The following is a 19934-nucleotide window of genomic DNA, read 5'->3' on the forward strand; positions in this document are numbered from 1 at the left end:
TTAAGCTGTCTGCAGTTTTGCATTCTGAAAACTGAACAGTCTTATAAATGATGATTAATTGCAGGTAACTTAATCCCAAGGCACCAAGAGTTGTTCTACAAAAACCCTCTTTTTGCTGGAGTGCGGTTGCCTGAAGTCAAGGAACTCGAACCTCTTGAAAAACGATATCCCAAACTCTCTGCTGCCGTCATAGAATTTGCTAAGGTACGTGCCTTGCCGATTCCGTAGCTTTCCATTTTGTTCCTGTTGGAAAAGGCTTCTGTTTGCTTTCAGGAGCTAGCCCTTGATAATGAGTTAGGAAGATTGCAATCAGTGGGAACTTAAAATGGGAGTCAGCCTACCCAGATTTGCTTTTGTTCAGGGGCTAGAGTCCTTTTCAGACACAGAAAGGAATACAACTGCCCAGTATCAGCCCCTGAGATTGGCAGGAAGTATAAAGCCCCTAAATTAGCCAGGCCTCGTATAAATAAAGGTAAAGGGACCCCTGACCATTAGGTCCAGTCGTAGCCGACTCTGTGGTTGCAGCTCATCTCGCTTTATTGGCTGAGGGAGCCGGCGTACAGCTTCCGGGTCATGTGGCCAGCATGACTAAGCCGCTTCTGGCGAACCAGAGCAGCGCACGGAAACACTGTTTACCTTCCCGCCGGAGCAGTACCTATTTATCTACTTGCACTTTGACATGCTTTCGAACTGCTAGGTTGGCAGGAGCAGGGACCGAGCAACAGGAGCTCACCCCGTCGCGGGATTCGAACCGCCAGCCTTCTGATCGGCAAGTCTTGGCTCTGTGGTTTAACCCACAGTGCCACCCGCATCCCCTCGTATAAATACCTGAAGCCTAACCTGTCCTTGCCTGGTCAGCAGAGCTGTACTTCTCTGTTTGCTGCTCTCAAACTTCTGTCACGCATACGCACATTATAAACTGCGATGCACATGTAACACACTATATATTCCTGTTATTTATTAGCTGCTTATCAGGGTCAAGTCCTCACAAAGCAGTGGAGAGACAGAAATAAAGCAACAGAACTTCAGGCAACGCATGGAGCACTGAGTGAATGGAGACAAACCGGGGCGTGACAGCTGCGGAATTAGACAGCCACAGTTCCTTTAAGGAGAGGCAGTAGCAAAAAGTTGTGGTTTTAAGGCCCGAAAGGTCCAGAACTGCAGGGCCACCATCAAGAAGGCCCCGTAATCTCATGTGCTTGTCGGCCTAACCAGTTTCACCAGTGGGCACATAATGTCGTATGTGTAGTTACGTCTCAGCCATAGAGTTTGTGACCGACAGTGAGACCCTAGCCTAGAGAAAGCTGCATTTTCTTTCTCTAAAAGTCAATGGTAAATCATTTCTCTCTCCTTCGTTCCTTCCTTCCTTCCATGACTTAATAGACAGGACCCAGAAAGCTATTTTAAGCGTGCTTGAAGATGCTTAGTTGATTTTCCCCTTGCAGTGTCCTACAATTTCAAATGTTGATTGTTATGTGGTATGGAGAGAGTAGCTATGGTTTGCCTTGCGGGTGCAGAACTACAGTGGTGCCCCGCAAGACGAATGCCTCGCAAGACGGAAAACCCGCTAGACGAAAGGGTTTTCCGTTTTGGAGGTGCTTCGCAGGACGAATTTGGTATGGGCTTGCTTCGCAAGACGAAAATACCTTGCGATTCCTGGGGTTTTTTTCCCCTCCCTCCCTTTTTCCCAAGCCCCTAAGCCGCTTAACAGCTGTTCGCTAAGCCGCTTAACAGCTGATCGCTAAGCTGCTTAACAGCTGATCTAAGCCGCTTATCAGCTGATCCACTAAACCGCTAATAGCCTTTTAGCAGCTAATCCGCTAATCCCTTAAGCCTTTACTAGCCGCTAATAGCCTTTTAGCAGCTAATCCGGTAATCCCTTAAGCCTTTAATAGCCGCTAATAGCCTTTTAGCAGCTAATCTGCTAATCCCTTAAGCCTTTAATAGCCGCTAATAGCCGCTAAACTGCTAATAGTGCTAATAGCGCTAATCCGCTAATGGGCTTGCTTCGCAAGACGAAAAAAACCCCAAGACGAAGAGACTCGCGGAACGGATTCTTTTCGTCTTGCGAGGCACCACTGTACTTGCGTTGTTCTTTGGATCCCGGCAAATATCAATGAAATTCAACCTTTGGGGTTTTCCTTTTCCCCCCTCCACTGTATTTACAAGAAAAATTTTGATCTTATGTTAGCAATGTCTGCAGACTGATCCGGACAAAAGACCATCCTGTACTGAGCTGCTGCAGTGTGATCTGTTCAACAAAGATTCCTTCACTGAAAGGTGTGTGGCTTTTCCTTGTTTAGCGGAGCTGGGCCTTAAAAGGAAACAGTACTGAGAATTTTTGGGCATTGCTGTCAGCTAAGGGTTTCCTATAACTCTGTCAGTGCCCATAATTCCTTGAGGGGAAGAATGTGTTTCAAGTGGGCTTTAAATTTACCGTATTTTTCGCTCTATAGGACGCAATTTTTCCCCTTCAAAAATGAAGGGGAAATGTGTGTGCGTCCTATGGAGCGAAGACGCCATAGCCCCGCGACCCTCTCCCGGCTGGAGAGGTGACGCGCGGCTATGGCAGGAGCCTCTCCGCTGCGCCTTTCCGCTGCTCCCTGACCTGCTCTTTGGGGCTGGTGGTGGGCTTCCCCCCGCCATCCCCAAAGAGCAGGTCAAAAGGAACCTGAAGCCTGGAGAGCGAGAGGGGTCAGTGCACACCAACCCCTCTCGCTCTCCAGGCTTCCAAGGTAGCCGCCTGAACGCACCTTAAACGGCACATTGTTTTAGAGCGGGAAAACAAGAGGGGGAAAATTCTCTCTCTGCACAGCGCCTCCTGCTGCTTCGCTGAAGGGGTGCTGGGCAGAGAGGGGGAGAATTTTTTTTTCTTGTTCTCCTCCCTCTAAAACAAAGTGCATCCTATTGTCCGGTGCGTCCTATGGTGCGAAAAATACGGTACTTGCCTTGCGCCGGGTTAGGGGGCGCAAATTACTTGCCTTGCCCCGGGTGCTGACAACCCACGCTACGCCACTGCCCCTTGGGGAATGCTTTCTCCCTCTGATAAACTGAAAACTTCTAACTCTTCCCTGACACAGAGCGATTCATTTAAAAAAGGTTTCATTTTTGTACATGTGCTCCTCTTCTTCTTCAAACACAAAAAACAAAGGTTCACCCAGGAACTTAAAGCAAAGATCCAGAAAGAAAGAGACCATCCTTTGCCCAAGAAATCGAAAATAAGCAGAAAAGACAAAGACGATTCCGGGGATGAAAAGAAAACGCTTGTAATCCAGGTATGTGGAACTTGGTTTATTCTTCCGTATTCCTATCTGTAATGCCATGTTTTGAGTCAGACCATCTCCCCTGGTCTTGTCTCTGCTGATGAAGTTCTGAAGTTAAAGGTTGCTGAGAATGGAGGAGAAGGAGAAGGAAGGAGGATAGTTCCTGATTAGGAAGAAGAATTGTTGGTGATGCCACTAGCAAATTCATGCCATGCAATATATATATATATATATATATATATATATATATATATATATATATAATATTTATTTGCGTGGCTATACCCTCCCCCTCCCACGAATAGAATAAAGACACAGACACCAGAATTTAGGTTAATGGGCGAATAATGGCCACAACTTTATTGATTACAGGTAAGAGCGGTATTGGCCTTAGGCATTGGCCCTAACAGACTATCCAGTCTAACCGGGAAGGGTTAAGCACCAACAGGGGGAGCCCCCCGAGATGCACATCCCTGGGCGCTCCCCCAGGGGTTACCGCTCGGGGGCGCGCTTTAGGCCCTAGCCTCCGTAGGTTCGGACGAGGCGACGCCCCCCGGAGTCCTTTAACGAAGTACCCTTCAAGCATTGGGGGAGGTGATGGCGGACCTCCCCCCCCAACCTCATTTGCATAACAATACCCCAGCCAATGCCTAACCGCCAAAACCAAGGAGTTGTGACGATTTGCTACGAGGTAGGCGAAAAAACCAAGTGGCTTCAAAAATGAGCCAATTAGCCAAATTGAAAAACTCCTACCAGGCCCCTTGTGGCGACCAGCCGAAGCCCATAGCAAGGTCCAAAAGAACACCTAAAAAGGGGGGGGGTGGGAGGGAAACCGCTGCTGCCGCTGAAGCGATAGGGAAAAGGGGCGAGCCTGGGGCTGCCCTGACCTTAAGTGCCCTCAATTAAGCCCGCCCCCAGCATAAATGAATATTGATGTAGAATGGGAATCTCAGATTCCCGCGGGGCTAGCGCCCACCCCGCGAGAGTGGGGATGGGGTCGTGAGCCCGCAACACCCCCCCCCCTAGATCGGGAGTGGCTTAGAGGTTTAATAGTTACAGAAAAAAGAAGAAAGAAACAATAAAAAGTTTAACAGAACAAAACAATACCTTACAATACATCGAAAATAAAAAAAAATACAGCAAAACAACAAGAAAAACAAAACCATTTAAAAACACATCCAATATTTCCATATCTTTACCTTTCATTTACTTGTTTCATCGACCTCCTCACACCTCCCTTTTTTGTATTCTAGTTCAATTAGCGATTTCAGCAAATCCTTTCCATCTTTCTCCATTTTTTGTTCTATGATTTATCTTAACACAATCTAACCTTAAATTTTCCCCTTTGGCCCATTAGCAATCAGTTTTTGCTTAATTCTTTATAACATTCCTGCTAAAACCATATAACTTCATTCCAGCATTCTTCTAACGTTCGTTAATTTTGCAATATTTCTGTAAATATACTTTGAATTTTTTCCAATCTTCTTCCTCTTCTCCCTGGTCTCGGATTCTGCCAGTCATTTTTGCCATTTCCATATAGTCCATCAGCTTCATCTGCCATTCTTCCCCATGCCATGCAAGATAGATGCCAGCAGGCAGTAAATCACACTGTTCAAAGTTGGAATTAAATCTTTGTTAGCAAAAACACTGTTATAAGGGGGGGAAACGTGCTCTTTCCCCTTATGGGGTATCCAAGAGCCCGTATAGAGTCCTTAAGCGGGTTCCCTATTGGCAGGAGAAAATAACAGAGGCAACCAGAGAATATTGAGAAGCAAAGCATCTAGTAAGCCTGATCTCTATTAAACGGTTGCAACGGGGTCCCCACTCATCACACGAAGGAGGGAGGAGGAACCCAAAACAATGGTGTGCAAGCCCTTATATAGACTTTTAATAATAATAATAATAATAATAATAATAATAATAATAATAATAATAAATTTTATTTATACCCCGCCCTCCCCAGCCAAAGCTGAGCTCAGGGCGGCTAACAACAATCACAATAATCCAACATTCTAAAAACCTTTCATTATAAAAATTAATTAAAATCAAATTGATGGCAACCATTAAGCAAGATTCTGTGCAGATTGCCAGAGGAGGGGGTCAGGCTGTGCCCTGACCAAAGGCCTGGTGGAACAGCTCTGTCTTGCAGGCTCTGCGGAAAGATGTCAGGTCCCGCAGGGTCCTAGTCTCTTGTGACAGAGCGTTCCACCAGGTTGGAGCCACGGCCGAGAAAGCCCTGGCTCTAGTTGAGGCCAGCCTAACCTCTCTGTGGCCTGGGACCTTCAGGATGTTTTTATTTGCAGACAGTAGGTTCCTCTGTGGGGCATACCAGGAGAGGTGGTCCCGTAGGTACCAGGGTCCTAGGCCGTATAGGGCTTTGAAGGTTAAAACCAGCACCTTAAACCTGATCCTGTACTCCACCGGGAGCCAGTGCAGGTGGTATAATACCAGATGAATGTGATCTCGCAGCGACGACCCCATAAGGAGTCTCGCTGCGGCATTCTGTACCCGCTGGAGTTTCTTTTGAAATTGCCCACCCTGTAGCCCAAGACCACCCCCCTAAAACATCATACATGCATCACAGAAGGAGGTGGGTCTACAGCAGAAATCCTGTCTGCCAGGATACCTGTTAATGGTCGCTGGTTGCATTACCTGGGCAGCCTGGCCATTCTTTGGTGGTGGCAAACTCAGCCCTCCGGATGTTTTGGGACTACAACTCCCATCATCCCTAGCTAACAGGACCAGGGCTCAGGGATGATGGGAATTGTAGTCCCATCTGGAGGGCCAAGCTTGCCTATGCTTGCTTTAGTTCCTGAATGCAGGGCACAGGCTCGCCCTATTCATACAAAAATATGCCCTAAAGACAGGATTTGCAAGCAAAAGACAACGGGGAGGTTTTCCCATTTTCTTTCTCCTTGCAGAGAAATATTTGAGGTCAATTTGGGAGAATCAAAATGGCTTCAGGACTGCTCTCCTGTGCTATTTCAGACACATGGTTTATATACTTCATCATTTTCATCATCGTCTTTCTATCTTAACAATACTCAAAGCGGTTTACAAGCTGAAGAAACAAAAAATGTGCATCTTATAACAATCTAATGCAATTCAAAAATGTGATAATGAAACAGAACTTTAAAATAAGCAACCTACCGTATTTTTCGCTCTATAAGACGCAACAGACCACAAGACGCACCTAGTTTTTGGAGGAGGAAAACAAGAAAAAAAATATTCTGAATCCCAGAAGCCAGAACAGCAAGAGGGATCGCTGCGCAGTGAAAGCAGCAATCCCTCGTGCTGTTCTGGCTTCTGGGATAGCTGCGCAGCCTGCATTAGCTCCATAAGACGCACACACATTTCCCCTTTTTAGGAGAGAAAAAGTGAGTCTTGTAGAGCAAAAAATACGGTACATAAAAAGTAACATTATTATTTTATACAGTGGTGCCTCGCAAGACGAAATTAATCCGTTCCGCGAGTCTCTTCGTCTAGCAGTTTTTTCGTCTTGCGAAGCAACCCTATTAGCGGATTAGCGCTATTAGCGGCTATTAAAGGCTATTAAAGACTTAAGGGATTAGCGGATTAGCTGCTAAAAGGCTATTAGCAGCTTAGTGCCTTAGAAAAAGGGGGTGGGGAGCGAAACCCCCCCCCCCAGGAATCGCAAGACATTTTCGTCTTGCGAAGCAAGCCCATAGCAAATTCGTCCTGCGAAGCACCTCTGAAAACGGAAAACCCTTTCGTCTAGCGGGTTTTCCGTCTTACGAGGCATTCGTCTTGCAGGGCACCACTGTACTATTCTAATAATTGTTGAATATCAACATATAAAAGTTAAACAGAAATCCACTCAACGGTTACAATAAATAATTTCTAATTATGTATGTCTTTGCCTTGTACATTTATGAATGTTTAATTTATGTTTGGGACCTTAGAATTCTTATAACAACACGATATCCGCAGACTTAGCTGTCGGGCCTGAGCAGCTTATTCCCAGTCGTTCTGGACCCATGAATCAGTTACAGAGACTGAAATTCCCCTTCTCCCCAAAGTCACCCATCCCCTCTTCTCCAGGGCTTTCCCCCAAGCCACCTGACACTCATTTTTTTAACACTACGATGCTTGTGTTTGAAACAGGACTTGGGCGTAGAATCCAAGCTAAAAGACTCCAAGCTGTTCAGAATGAAGTTGTCGAAGGTTGACACCGAGAAATCGGACAGAGCTTCAAATGCGAGTTTCCTGTATGAGAGTGGAGCTGGGCAAGTCAAGGCGATTGCCTCGACAACTTTGAAAGATTCCAGTAGCAGCCTGGATTATGTGAAAAATCCCGGCACCGTGATCCCTCCCATTACACAGAATTATTCCACCATATCCTCCAGCATCGGTGGAAACCCTGGCTTGGGGTCAAAGCTGGGAATGCATAATTACAGGTAAAGTAAAATAACAAAGTACCTTTCAGGGCTCCCTGCTTCATTCTAGCATAGTTCTGGCGCTGTATATTGAGCATGTAGATGCCTTTGCATCTTGCCTAATTCAAGCTAAGACCCACTTCACACATTACATTTATAATAATACAAGAATAATTATACTTGTTTAACCATGTACCGTATTTTTCGCTCTATAAGACGCACCAGACCACAAGACGCACCTGGTTTTTGTAGGAGGAAAACAAGAAAAAAAATATTCTGAATCTCAGAAGCCAGAACACCAAGAGGGATCACTGCGCAGTGAAAGCAGCAATCCCTCTTGCTGTTCTGGCTTCTGGGATAGCTGCGCAGCCTGCATTCGCTCCATAAGACGCACACACATTTCCCCTTACTTTTTAGGAGGAAAAAAGTGAGTCTTATAGAGCAAAAAATACGGTAAATATTTTAACAAGAATGGTAGTATTGGGATGCGTCTGGGGAGGCGGGGGCATTTGGCAGGTCCCCAGCTGGCTCCAGCCCACTGGCCAGCAGCTGGGAGAACTCTGGTTCTCAGAACAGCATCAAAACTGTGACTCAAGCCTCAGAGACCATTAGGGACTGAGCACGCAAGCCAGCAGAGGTAAGAACTCTTTGCAACGGAAGTAGCAGACAGAGGCATATGTAAGCATATTTACAAGCGTTTATTCAGTGGTCTAAACCACAGAGCGTAGGGCTTGCCGATCAGAAGGTTGGCAGTTCGAATCCCCGCGACAGGGTGAGCTCCTGTTGTTCGGTCCCAGCTCCTGCCCACCTAGCAGTTCGAAAGCACGTCAAAGTGCAAGTAGATAAATAGGTACCGCTCCGGCGGGAAGGTAAACGGTGTTTCCGTGTGTTGTTCTGGTTCGTCAGAAGCGGCTTAGTCATGCTGGCCACATGACCCAGAAGCTGTACACCAGCTCCCTCGGCCAATAAAGCGAGATGAGCGCCGCAACCCCAGAGTCGGCCACGACTGGACCTAATAGTCAGGGGTCCCTTTACCTTTAACCATTAAATATTTTAACAAGCATAGTAGCTCGTTAGGGAGCTGTGATTGGCTGCACCAACCTCCATGGTTGGTGCCGAGGATATTGTTGTATGAAACAGTCCTTAATGCTTAGCACTTTCTACAGTGCTCTGATAAAATAGTCAACCTCCTTTCAGTGTCTCTTAATATATTATCCTTGCATTGCAGAAAGGGAATGGTGGTCAAGGGCTTAAGTTTTCTGGTCCTAAAACCACTGGGTGATTCATGGCTTTTGGTTGGCTTTTCTGGGTTCCAGGATTTCTGAGTCCTTGGTCTACCTTTTTATGACAAAGTTAGGTCTGTTTTCCATAGGACATATACTGAATAGGTACAGTGGTGCCCCGCAAGACGAATGCCTCGCAAGACGGAAAACCCGCTAGACGAAAGGGTTTTCCGTTTTTCGATGCGCTTCGCAGGACGAATTTCCCTTTGGGCTTGCTTTGCAAGACGAAAATGTCTTGCGAGTCTTGAGATTTTTTTTCGCTCCCCACCCCCTTTTTCTAAGCTGCTAAACCGCTAATAGCCTTTTAGCAGCTAAGCCACTAAGCCTTTAATAGCCTTTAATAGCCGCTAATAGCCGCTAAACCGCTAATAGCGCTAATCCACTAATCCGCTAATAGGGTTGCTTCGCAAGACGAAAAAACCGCTAGACGAAGAGACTCGCGGAACGAATTAATTTCATCTTGCGAGGCACCGCTGTACTTAAAAGTATCCCATGTTCTCTATCATGGATTTTTTATGTGTGAGTTCTTCCCATTAACTGTGCTAGAGTAGCATGTTGACACAACTTCCATTTGCTAATTAAGTGGCCTAATTAAGCCCAAGTCTGTCTTCTGAGCTTATAACTTCCTGCTCATGTGCTTCCCGGAGGCACCCGGCTGGCCACTGGGGGAAACAGGATGGTATTCTCAAGATACGACTTTTGATTTGATTGGTAATTGCTGGATTCAGAGTAGAGCTCATTCTTTTTCCGTTTTGCCCCTCTAAAGGCTTTTGCAGACAAACAGGCCTTCCTCAGTCCTAGCCAACCTGCTCCACTCTTTGACGTGAAGGGCTGAGGAACCTGTGTGATTTTTAGGAAGGTGGCCCACAACAACTTATGCCACGATAAATCTTCCAGTCTTTTAGGTGCCCTGCAACTCTTTGAACCAGAGATCCTATCTGTAGCCCCTATCTTCATTACTCTTCCCTGGGCTTGCTGCCTAGTACAGTGGTACCTCGGGTTACATATGCTTCAAGTTACATACGCTTCAGGTTACAGACTCCGCTAACCCGGAAATAGTACCTCGGGTTAAGAACTTTGCTTCAGGATGAGAACAGAAACTGTGCTCCGGCGGAGCGGCAGCAGCAGGAGGCCCCATTAGCTAAAGTGGTGCTTCAGGTTAAGAACGGACTTCCAGAACGAATTAAGTACTTAACCCGAGATACCACTGTATTTAATTTCAGCAACATTTCTGCACGATGCGTGCTTCCCAGCCACGCCCGGAAATAGTTCTGTCTATTAGCTATGATGCAATGTTTGGAAATGGGCTTTTAAAATAATTTCACGCCATCTCTGGATTTTTGTGTGTTGCATTTCCAGGATTGACGAGAAGTCTAAAAGATACCTCAACCCTTTCATAAAGCAAGGGAAAAAATCACCAGTAGGACACTATAGCATCAACCTGACCGCATCGGTAAGCTCTTTAAAAAAAAAATTCCAGTGAGAGCAAGCATGCTTCAGAGACTCCTGTCACGGGACGCCTTGTTCTTAATGCCTGTCCTAGGTTTGAATTCAGTTCCTTTCTCTTTGTCTGAGAGTTGGCTATGTTGCAATTCTTGGCTAACATCCTAATGCAAGCATCATGTTCTGTTTGAAGTGCATGATATAAAAACAATAGGGGTGGTTGGCTTTTGCTGCCCAGCTCACCAAGGGACTGATTCCCCTAAGTCCATGATCAGTCAGAGATAATAATAATAATAATAATAATAATAATAATAATAATAATAATAATTTTATTTATTTATTTATTTATTTATTTATTCATTCATTCATTCATACATACATACATACATACCCCGCACATCTGGCCGGGCTTCCCCAGCCACTCTGGTCTGCTTTCAACAAAATATTAAAATACAGTAATGCATCAAACATTGAAAGCTTCCCTAAACAGGGCTGCCTTCCGATGTCTTCTAAAAGTCTGGTAGTTGTTCTTCTCTTTGACATCTGGTGGGAGGGCGTTCCACAGGGCGGGTGCCACTACCAAGAAGGCCCTCTGCCTGGTTCCCTGTAACTTGGCTTCTTATGGTGAGGGAACCGCCAGAAGGCCCTCGGAGCTGGACCTCAGTGTTCGTTTGGCTGCTGGCTGGGCTTTCTGCCTTTGGCTCGGAGGGGCTCAGAAGCTGAACATATCTGTGCTCTGAAAAATCCCTTATTTTGGCTGCTGATCCCTTATTTTCGAGGCCGCCGGTCCCTTATTTTCAAATCTGTAAGTTGACAGCTATGCTTTTGAATAGTATCTTTCTTAGTCCAGATCCCGCTTCTTGTCTGGAGCTTAGCATATCTGGATGAAATTCTGCTTTTAACCATTCCTGCCTTGGCCAGTCAGATGAGGGAGCCCAGAGATAGTGGATGTTGGTATTTTGTATAATCTCTGTATTTTATGGAAAGTGGCCTTTGAAAAAGTACTAAATGTAGACCACGGATTAGGGTTGTTGTTTTTTAAAAGCAACTTTTTCTTCATGTTTTCTCCAATTAACGGCTTGGTAACAGGTCTCGAATGAAAACAACGTGCTTCAGACAAACAAGAAAAGATGGGAGTTTTCCAAAACAGATGTACGTTTGCCAGAGCTTAACTACGGCTATCTCCCTGAACTCAAAGGTGTAGACGGTAAGAGTTCATGATGGATATTCAACCAATTATGGGATCTAGCAGCTAAATAATAATGATACAGTGATACCTTGGTTCTCAAACTTAATCCGTTGCGGAAGTCCGTTCCAAAACCAAAGCATTCCAAAACCAAGGTGCGCTTTCCCATAGAAAGTAATGCAAAACGGATTGATCCGTTCGAGACTTTTAAAAACAACCCCTAAAACAGCAATTTAATATGAATTTTACTATCTAACAAGACCATTGATTCATAAATGAAAGCAATAATCAATGTACTGTACTATAAAATAAATAAAACGGTATTGTAGATGATAAAAACTAAAATTAATTTTTTTCTTTCCTGCGCTGATCATAGTCATTGTCTGGATGAGGGGCTTTTATCCATTTCTGCGGTCACACAATCCATCAGTAACTGAACTGGGATCCACACAGTCACAAAAACAAATTAACTGAAAAAGCCTCAAAACAAAAAAAACGCAAAATAAATAGCAAAAACAAAAGCACCAAATATCAGCTCCAAATATCGCGTCAGAACACCGCAACCAGAAACAGAAGGTTTGAATTACAATGGGGGAGGGACACAAATTACCAGCGCAACAGGAAACACAGGGGGACTCAAAATGGAGCACGTTCGGCTTCCGAAAAATAGTTCGAAAACCGGAGCACCTACTTCCGGTTTTGCAGCATTCGGGTTCCAAGTTGTTTGTGAACTAAGCTGTTTCGAAAACCAAGGTACCACTGTAAATTTTTTTTAAGAAATGGGAAAAACATGAACCTCGAATGAACTTTATGAAATTAGACTGTCCATAGAAAAGTAAAACTATGTACCGTATTTTTCGCTCTATAAGACGCACCAGACCACAAGACGCACCTAGTTTTTGGAGGAGGAAAACAAGGCCATGCCCTTAGTCAGACACACAAAAGTTGTGAATAAGCAGTTGAGAGAAACATGTTCTTAGATTCAGCTTTGATGTTTTACATTCCTGGGATAGTTCTTGGAATTACTGATGTGCTTCCAACTTGCACAGATAAGTTAATTCCAAAAATGCGCTAATTGATGCATGTGTACAAAGGCTCAGCCCATAATGATCCACCCATCGGCTTGCGCAGGAGTTGTGAGGAATCACGGTGCTTACCTGGCAAGAGTGATCTTTAGTCCAGGTTTTCCCATCCCTGCTTTTTGTGGTCAAACTTCTACAAAAAAAGGATGTGGAAATGGGTGCAGAGTTGGGGGGACGACCAGCTAAGCAGACGTGAACCATGTTCAGATAAACACACATAAATATCAAAATAGCTTTCAATGTTTGCGTAAGCCAAATCAAAAGAAAAACGTGTTGCGCTAAGAGCCACAGGAAGAAGAAACTACTTTCGCAAGAAAAGAATAACGATAAGATGATGTGAAAACAAATTGTGTTGTCTTCGTCCATAGCTCGGAATTCCAGATTTCTGAAGAAAGAAAACAAAATGGTTTCCGAGTCTCGCATGCCGTCTCTCGCCACAATAGATGTTCAGAACCCAAGCCTTGCCCTGCACCAGGTACTAAATCTCTCAGAGTTTGGGAAGGAGAGGGTAAGTCTCCAGCTAGCGAGCTAGTAAGTCATCTCTGTAAGATGCCTATCTCCGCAGTCCACGGGGCTCGTAGGATGCAGGCTGTGCCTTAGAGAAGTGCCCAATCCACAGAGGTCCAGGCTGAACCCAGTTGGCCCTTGTGCCATGTGACTCCTGTTGGCTTCTGAGAAACCCCTGCTTGGAGACTCTTGGGAATAGAGATGGCAATTTGTAGTGTTTTGATATGCCAATGTTCATTCTCCTTGCCCTGCCTTTCAGAAAGCAACAGAGCCTATAATTATAATAATAATTTATTATTTATACCCCGCCCATCTGGCTGACTTTCCCCAGCCACTCTGGGGGGGCTCCCAATCGAGTGTTAAAAAACAACACAGCATTAAATATTAAAAGCTTCCCTAAACAGGGCTGCCTTCAGATGTCTTTTAAAGATAAGATAGCTGCTTGTTTCCTTCACATCTGAAGGGAGGGCGTTCCACAGGGCGGGTGCCACTACCGAGAAGGCCCTCTGTCTGGTTTCTGTAACCTCACTTCTCACAATGAGGGAACTGCCAAAAGGCCTTCGGAGCTGGATCTCAGTGTCCGGGCTGAAGGATTGGGGTGGAGTATATCCTTCAGGTATACTGGGCCGAGGCCGTTTAGGGCTTTAAAGGTCAGCACCAACACTTTGAATTGTGCACGGAAATATACTTTTAAAACTTCCTAAGCTAATCACTAAGTTGGAAGGGTCATCAACCAACCCCCTGCAACACAGGAATCCTTTTGCCAAACACGGGGTCTCGAATCTGACTTTTAGAAGACACCTGAAGGCAGCCCTGTTTAGGAAAGTTTTTAATGACTGGTGATTTATTGCATTTTTAATCTTTTGTTGGGAGCTGCCCAGAGTGGCTGGGGAAGCCCAGCCAGATGGGCGGGTGTGGAGATCACACAGGGCCCCCGGACGTTTCACGGTCTATTGACCCTGTGCCACAACTGCGGTTGCTTTCTTTGCTGCCACCAACCCGCTTCTCACGGGGACACACAGAGTCCAGACAGTTGTAAACATAAACAAATAATCAAGTTTATTTTTAAGTGCAGGAATAAACGTATGGTTTCGGTTTATTTTTCTCTTGTCAGTTTCTTAAATCTTAGTTCCTACAACTTCAAACTGATTACAGTGGTACCTCGCAAGACGAATGCCTCGCAAGACGAAAAACTCGCAAGACGAAAGAGTTTTTCGTTTTCTGAGTTGCTTCGCAAGACGAATTTCCCTATGGTCTTGCTTCGCAAGACGAAAACGTCTTGCGCCTTTTTCTTAAAACCGTCAATGCATTCCTATGGGAAACTGTCAATGCATATCCGTTCTTCGCAAGACGAAAAATTCACAAGACGAAAAAACTCGCAGAACGAATTAATTTCGTCTTGCGAGGCACCACTGTATTCCAACTAACTATCTGCCTCAACCTAACAACTCTCACCCACTCACAATACAACTCTGCCAACCCACACCTAAGCCTCCCTCTTCCATCTCCAACACCCAAGCCTCAACTCCCAACTCCCAAACCTCAACTGACTTTTCAAAACCTCCCACTCTATCTTTTACTCCCCCCTTGCATTCTCACTGACCAATCACATCACACCCATTTTAACCCTTTCATTGACACATCCTAGGGGGCAAACGCCACAGCGGGGTATAAATAATAAATTATCATTGTTATTATTTTTAAGGTGGCTATGTAAAAGAAATTTAAATTCACAGGTCTGTCTTTTTGTTTTCAGAATGAGATTTTTATTTTAACATTTCCATAATACAGTAGAATAGCTGCTACCCAAAATACATGTTAAATAAGTAGAAATTTGAGGCCTCTCTCAAAAGTAATTATTAGCTCTTGCTGCCCACAGAGGATAGTAGCTGATCCCAGTTCTCACCTGGGGTCTTTCCTTTCCCCTCCCCCTGGGAGACCAACATTTCCCTGTCTCTCATCCATCTAGAGCAGGGGTCAGCAACCTTTTTCAGCAGGGGGCCAGTCCACTGTACCTCAGACCTTGTGGGGGGCCGGACTATATTTTTTTTGGGGGGGGGATGAATGAATTCCTATGTCCCACAAATAACCCAGAGGTGCATTTTAAATAAAAGCACACATTCTTCTCATGTAAAAACATGCTGATTCCTGGACCGTCCAGGGGCCGGATTGAGAAGGCAATTGGGCCGGATCCGGCCCCCGGGCCTTAGTTTGCCTACTCATGACCTAGAGAATAGGTCCATCAATGGCTGTTAGCCTTCTTGTATGGCACGTCCATAATATTTTAAGAGGGCCTCCAAGTGGTTTATGAAAATACCTCTGAATATCAGTTGCCACAGACAGATGTGGTTTGACGGAAACCCAATTAAAATTTACTCAATTTGCAGGTATCTGGAATATCTCTGCAAGACGCTTCAGACGCCACTTTCCCCAGAGTAGAGCATTAACGTCAAGTGAGACGGAAGGGTCTCGATCCTGAAAGTGTCTGCCGTGCTTCTACACCCCTGTTGCCTTTTGGGAAGTACAGAATCCCTTTGAGGAGGATATACATGGGAACAGGGAGCGTGTTTTTTCACCACATTCTAGGTAATGGCAGCAAAAGGAAACAAACATTCCCGGTTTCTTTACAGTTGCCAAGGTGCTATAAGACTATAATGTATATAAAATGTCATCTGGAATGAATTATTTCAGTGCATCTGGGGGAAATGATACCAGTCATGTCAGAGTCAGGCTTTTATGAGTTTTAAGTACTGCCCGGCATCTTTTCACGGAAGAGGTCTGGGAGTAACGTAGCTATTTTTTTCAGAATCCTAATACAAATGTGAAGCACTTCAGTACTTGAACGGCTCCCTGGCACTCGTTACACTTTCTCCAGGAAAGAGTCTTTCGCCACATGCAAATATTGTCAAGTGAGACGTGGAAATGTGTGTTTGTAAACTGCTAAGCATGATGTGCTGGTTTCCTGCCTCAAACTCCCTCACGGGGAGTCTGCTTTTGTGCTTTGCAAACGTGCGTTTCTTGCTCGGCGGAGCTTTCCATTCTAGATTCCCACTGCGTCGACAGCAAACTCCCTTTCTGTATAATGTGCAGATCAAAGCCCTAAGAACTCAGCAATATTAAAAACGGCCTTTGCAAATCCCTCTTTCATCTTATGAGAAATGAATATTTCATACCTGCAGTATAGATATATTCGTCCATGAGGCCAGTGGTACAGGAGTAGCTTTGTCAGAAACAGCTTGCATGATGCTGCAATGTTAGATAATATAGTTTTTGCAATCTCTAAAGGAAAGAAAGCATTTTAACTGTTGTCAATGCTGACTTGTGCATGTGGTGGCTACAAAACAGATTAGGTACTTCCAAGCAGTTTTCCTCGGGTTCCCACTGACCATAATAAGATGTGTATACTGATTGCTGCTCAGATTGTAAGAGTACCTGAAATCTTCTGTAGCAGTTATGTATGTCAGGAGGTCCTACACACGAGTAAGAGTCTGGCAGAGACACATGCCCGACTGGCATGTTCTCTCCCTCCTGGTCGTTGGTCCGGGAGATTAAAAAGCTTTCTCCAGCCCAAACATCCCAGCGACTGATACCTCAGAGCATAGCTGTCAACGTTTCCCTTTTTTAAAGGGAAATTCCTTTATTCCGAATAGGATTCCTCGCAAGAAAAGGGAAGTTGACAGCTATGCCTCAGAGGCATCAGCACACTTCAGGATCAGCAGAATATAGGCAGTCAGCGTTCAGATTCAGTAGCGCAGCATTTTGGCTAAACTACGTTTATTTACATATACACACTTGGAGCATCGTAACTCCGCCCCTTCCTCTTCAGCATCAGACAGCAAAGAGAAAGAACAAAGGACAAATGTCCTACATCACAGAAACACAATCATAAAAACATCCTGTCTCCGTCACTTCCCACAATGTGGAATGAAAACATACACGGTCATGTGATAAAAATAATCCCATGACTGCAACATGGGGAATGAATCCTAACACTGTATACGTACATCTATGTTTCCTGGTAATATTGCATAGATTCAATTCAACAATTCAATTCCACACTTCTTGTGGACCGCTTAGACGTTTCATTATAATCAAGCGGTATATACATTTTGTTAGATAAATAAAAACCTATGGAGTCGCCCTTGTTCCTCATTTTCCCCTTCACTCATCCTAGGCTTGTAGCTCAAGCATGATGACTGTTTTATCCTGGTCCTGATTTTTCTCATGGATATTTTTGTGTAAATTGAAATAAATGCCATTCGTGTGCACATAATCCAGCCATATAGAGGGAATTGTGCACATTTCCTGGTCAGTATGCATAATCTTCCAACAGGCCTTTTCTTAATAGCGGCATTGGGGGGGGGGGGGATTTCCATCAGAATTGTGAAAGAGGGAGGGAAGGTTTAGAAGCTGTGCTGAAAAGAGGGCTGGACTTCGGGGGGGGTGTTAATATTTAGCTGGAGCCCCACCCCTTCTTATTGCTCAGTTGGAGGGTACGATTGTAAGAGTGTAAGATTAGACAGGGGGCCAGATTGCACACCAAATTTACACTTCAGGGTGCAGATTACACATTTCTGAACAAGAGATGGAGGGAGGAAACACATGCTGTTATTTATTATTATTATTAATTTTATTGAATTCCTATACCACGCTTCATCTGAGGATCATAGGGCGGTTTACAATATAAAAACACAAAAATAGATAACAGTAGCAAGGAAAAAAATACCCCCCTCCATAATTTAAAAGGCCATAGACTGGCTAAGGCCTGGGAGAAGAGGAATGTTTTTGCCTAACGCCTAAATATATGTGACGAAGACACCAGCTCAGCGACCCTGGGGAAGAGTACTCCACAAGCCGGGAGCCACTGCAGGAAAGGCCCTGCTCTTATGTTGGCACCCCCAGACCTCTCGTAGAGGAGGCACACAAAGAAGGGCCTCAGAGGATGATCTCAGGGTCTGAGTAGGTTCATATGGGGAGAGGCGATTCTTGAGGTATGGCAGGTTTGAGCCTTTATGCTTCTTGGACAATCTGCATACTGACTGGAGAATGTGTTTATAACCCAGTGAATGCACAAAAATGCATTTGAGATATTCACTTTCCCCAAAGCCTGTTAGAGATTATGTACGATGGCTGAAGAACATATAAAAATTCAGTTGATTATATGCACATTTCCCAAGGCCTGTTGGAGATTATGTGTTACCGACCAGGAAATGTGCAGAGCTCCCACTTTATGGCTGGATTATGTGCACAATCTCCATGAGTTCTGGTGAATGTACACCCGCCCTGCTCCCGGATAATGTGAATTGACAATAGGCCTTTCTAAAGAGCTTATCTGAGAAACCTCATCCAAGAAGTTGGAAAACTCTTGTCTGTAAATAATCTGTATCTGCAAGCGCTTTTTTTGTAGCTCACCCTTCTTAGCACGTTTGCAAGCTGTGGGCGCGGTTGACGTTTTAAGTGTATAGATATGTGATGCTATAAAGCACTGTATACATTGGTGGGACAATAATAACAATATATGTAGCATTTTATATCTACAACACAGATTTAAACTGGTTTGATAGTGATTCCTTCTCACCACCAGATAAATTGGGAACTGGAATTCTTTAGAGTGAATTCTCAATGCTGTACACAAGCTGTAGTTCCCAGGTTCTTTGGAGGAAGCCGTGACAGTTAAACTGGTATAAAACCAATACATTTTTTACGGTACAGAAATTTGGGAAAACAAAATTGTACCTCATTTGTTCTCAGTATTACATTGTTAACGGTATGTTCCCAACTGTTTTACTGAAAAGATAGGATGGAAATGACATTTTTAAATAATAAACAAGGACTGTCGTGGTGCAGCCAAGTCATAAACCCAGTTTTCTTAACATAATTGCTTCAGATACCGCCCAGCCTCCTGACTGGCCGCTCTTGGTAGAATTGAAACAAATATGTCTTGGGTTAGCTGACCGGAAAGCTCACATCACCACCCAATTTGTCCCTTGTTCTACATTTCTGCTACTTAATTTTGTCTTCTTGGAGTAATAGTCTCCGTTGACAAACTCACTTTTTATTGCAAATTTTAAACGATCGACGAATCTGCGGTAGCATTTGGTTTTATAAAGTAACTTTGATCTGTGTGTCAGTGTCTATAGGCTTTTCCCACCAGGAACTATTGTTTTGCTATAACGTGCATTCCTTCAGACGTGACAGGGAAATTTGACGATCGCATGGTCGGCGGTTCGAATCCCCGCGGCGGGGTGCGCTCCCGTCCTTCGGTCCCAGCGCCTGCCAACCTAGCAGTTCGAAAGCACCCCCGGGTGCAAGTAGATAAATAGGGACCGCTTACCAGCGGGAAGGTAAACGGCGTTCCGTGTGCTGCGCTGGCTCGCCAGATGCGGCTTTGTCACGCTGGCCACGTGACCCGGAAGTGTCTGCGGACAGCGCTGGCCACCGGCCTCTTTGAGTGAGATGGGCGCACAACCCTAGAGTCTGTCAAGACTGGCCCGTACGGGCAGGGGTACCTTTACCTTTACCTATGTCAAGGTTTGTTTATTAAGCATATTGCAAGAATGGTACCCAGAGTACCAGTGTGGTTGATATTATGCTGGTTGAGTGGAATTGCTTTACCAAAAGAATGAGTTGCAAGTCACCACACTTGACCTGTTCAACTTGTGACCAACTCTTTAATCAACAACTTGCACTCATAAGCAGTGCTTTTTTTCTGGAAAAAAAAGTTTAGGGGTACTCTCATTTTCCTACTCGCATTGAAATACCCCCCCTCAGTG

At 44.8% G+C, this 19934-nt stretch overlaps 1 protein-coding gene across 4 annotated transcripts in view; it reads left to right on the plus strand.

The window, feature by feature from the left end:
* CDKL2 (cyclin dependent kinase like 2) overlaps window positions 1–19373 on the plus strand; it is a 30031-nt gene extending 10658 nt beyond the window's left edge. For 3 of the 4 annotated variants that reach the window (XM_083407767.1, XM_083407768.1, XM_083407769.1), the window contains exons 7-14: window positions 65–204; window positions 2192–2280; window positions 3152–3275; window positions 7389–7681; window positions 10303–10396; window positions 11476–11593; window positions 13023–13129; window positions 15549–19373. In XM_083407767.1, coding sequence (XP_083263893.1) covers window positions 65–204; window positions 2192–2280; window positions 3152–3275; window positions 7389–7681; window positions 10303–10396; window positions 11476–11593; window positions 13023–13129; window positions 15549–15608 — 1025 coding nt within the window. In that variant the 3' untranslated portion in view covers window positions 15609–19373. The remainder of the gene's footprint in view (window positions 1–64; window positions 205–2191; window positions 2281–3151; window positions 3276–7388; window positions 7682–10302; window positions 10397–11475; window positions 11594–13022; window positions 13130–15548) is intronic. The other variant, XM_083407770.1, reaches the window with a different exon arrangement.
* Window positions 19374–19934: the final 561 nt, after the last annotated feature.

This window comes from Podarcis tiliguerta (genome assembly GCF_965153285.1).
Source record: "Podarcis tiliguerta genome assembly, chromosome: 13".
Lineage (NCBI taxonomy): Eukaryota > Metazoa > Chordata > Lepidosauria > Squamata > Lacertidae > Podarcis > Podarcis tiliguerta.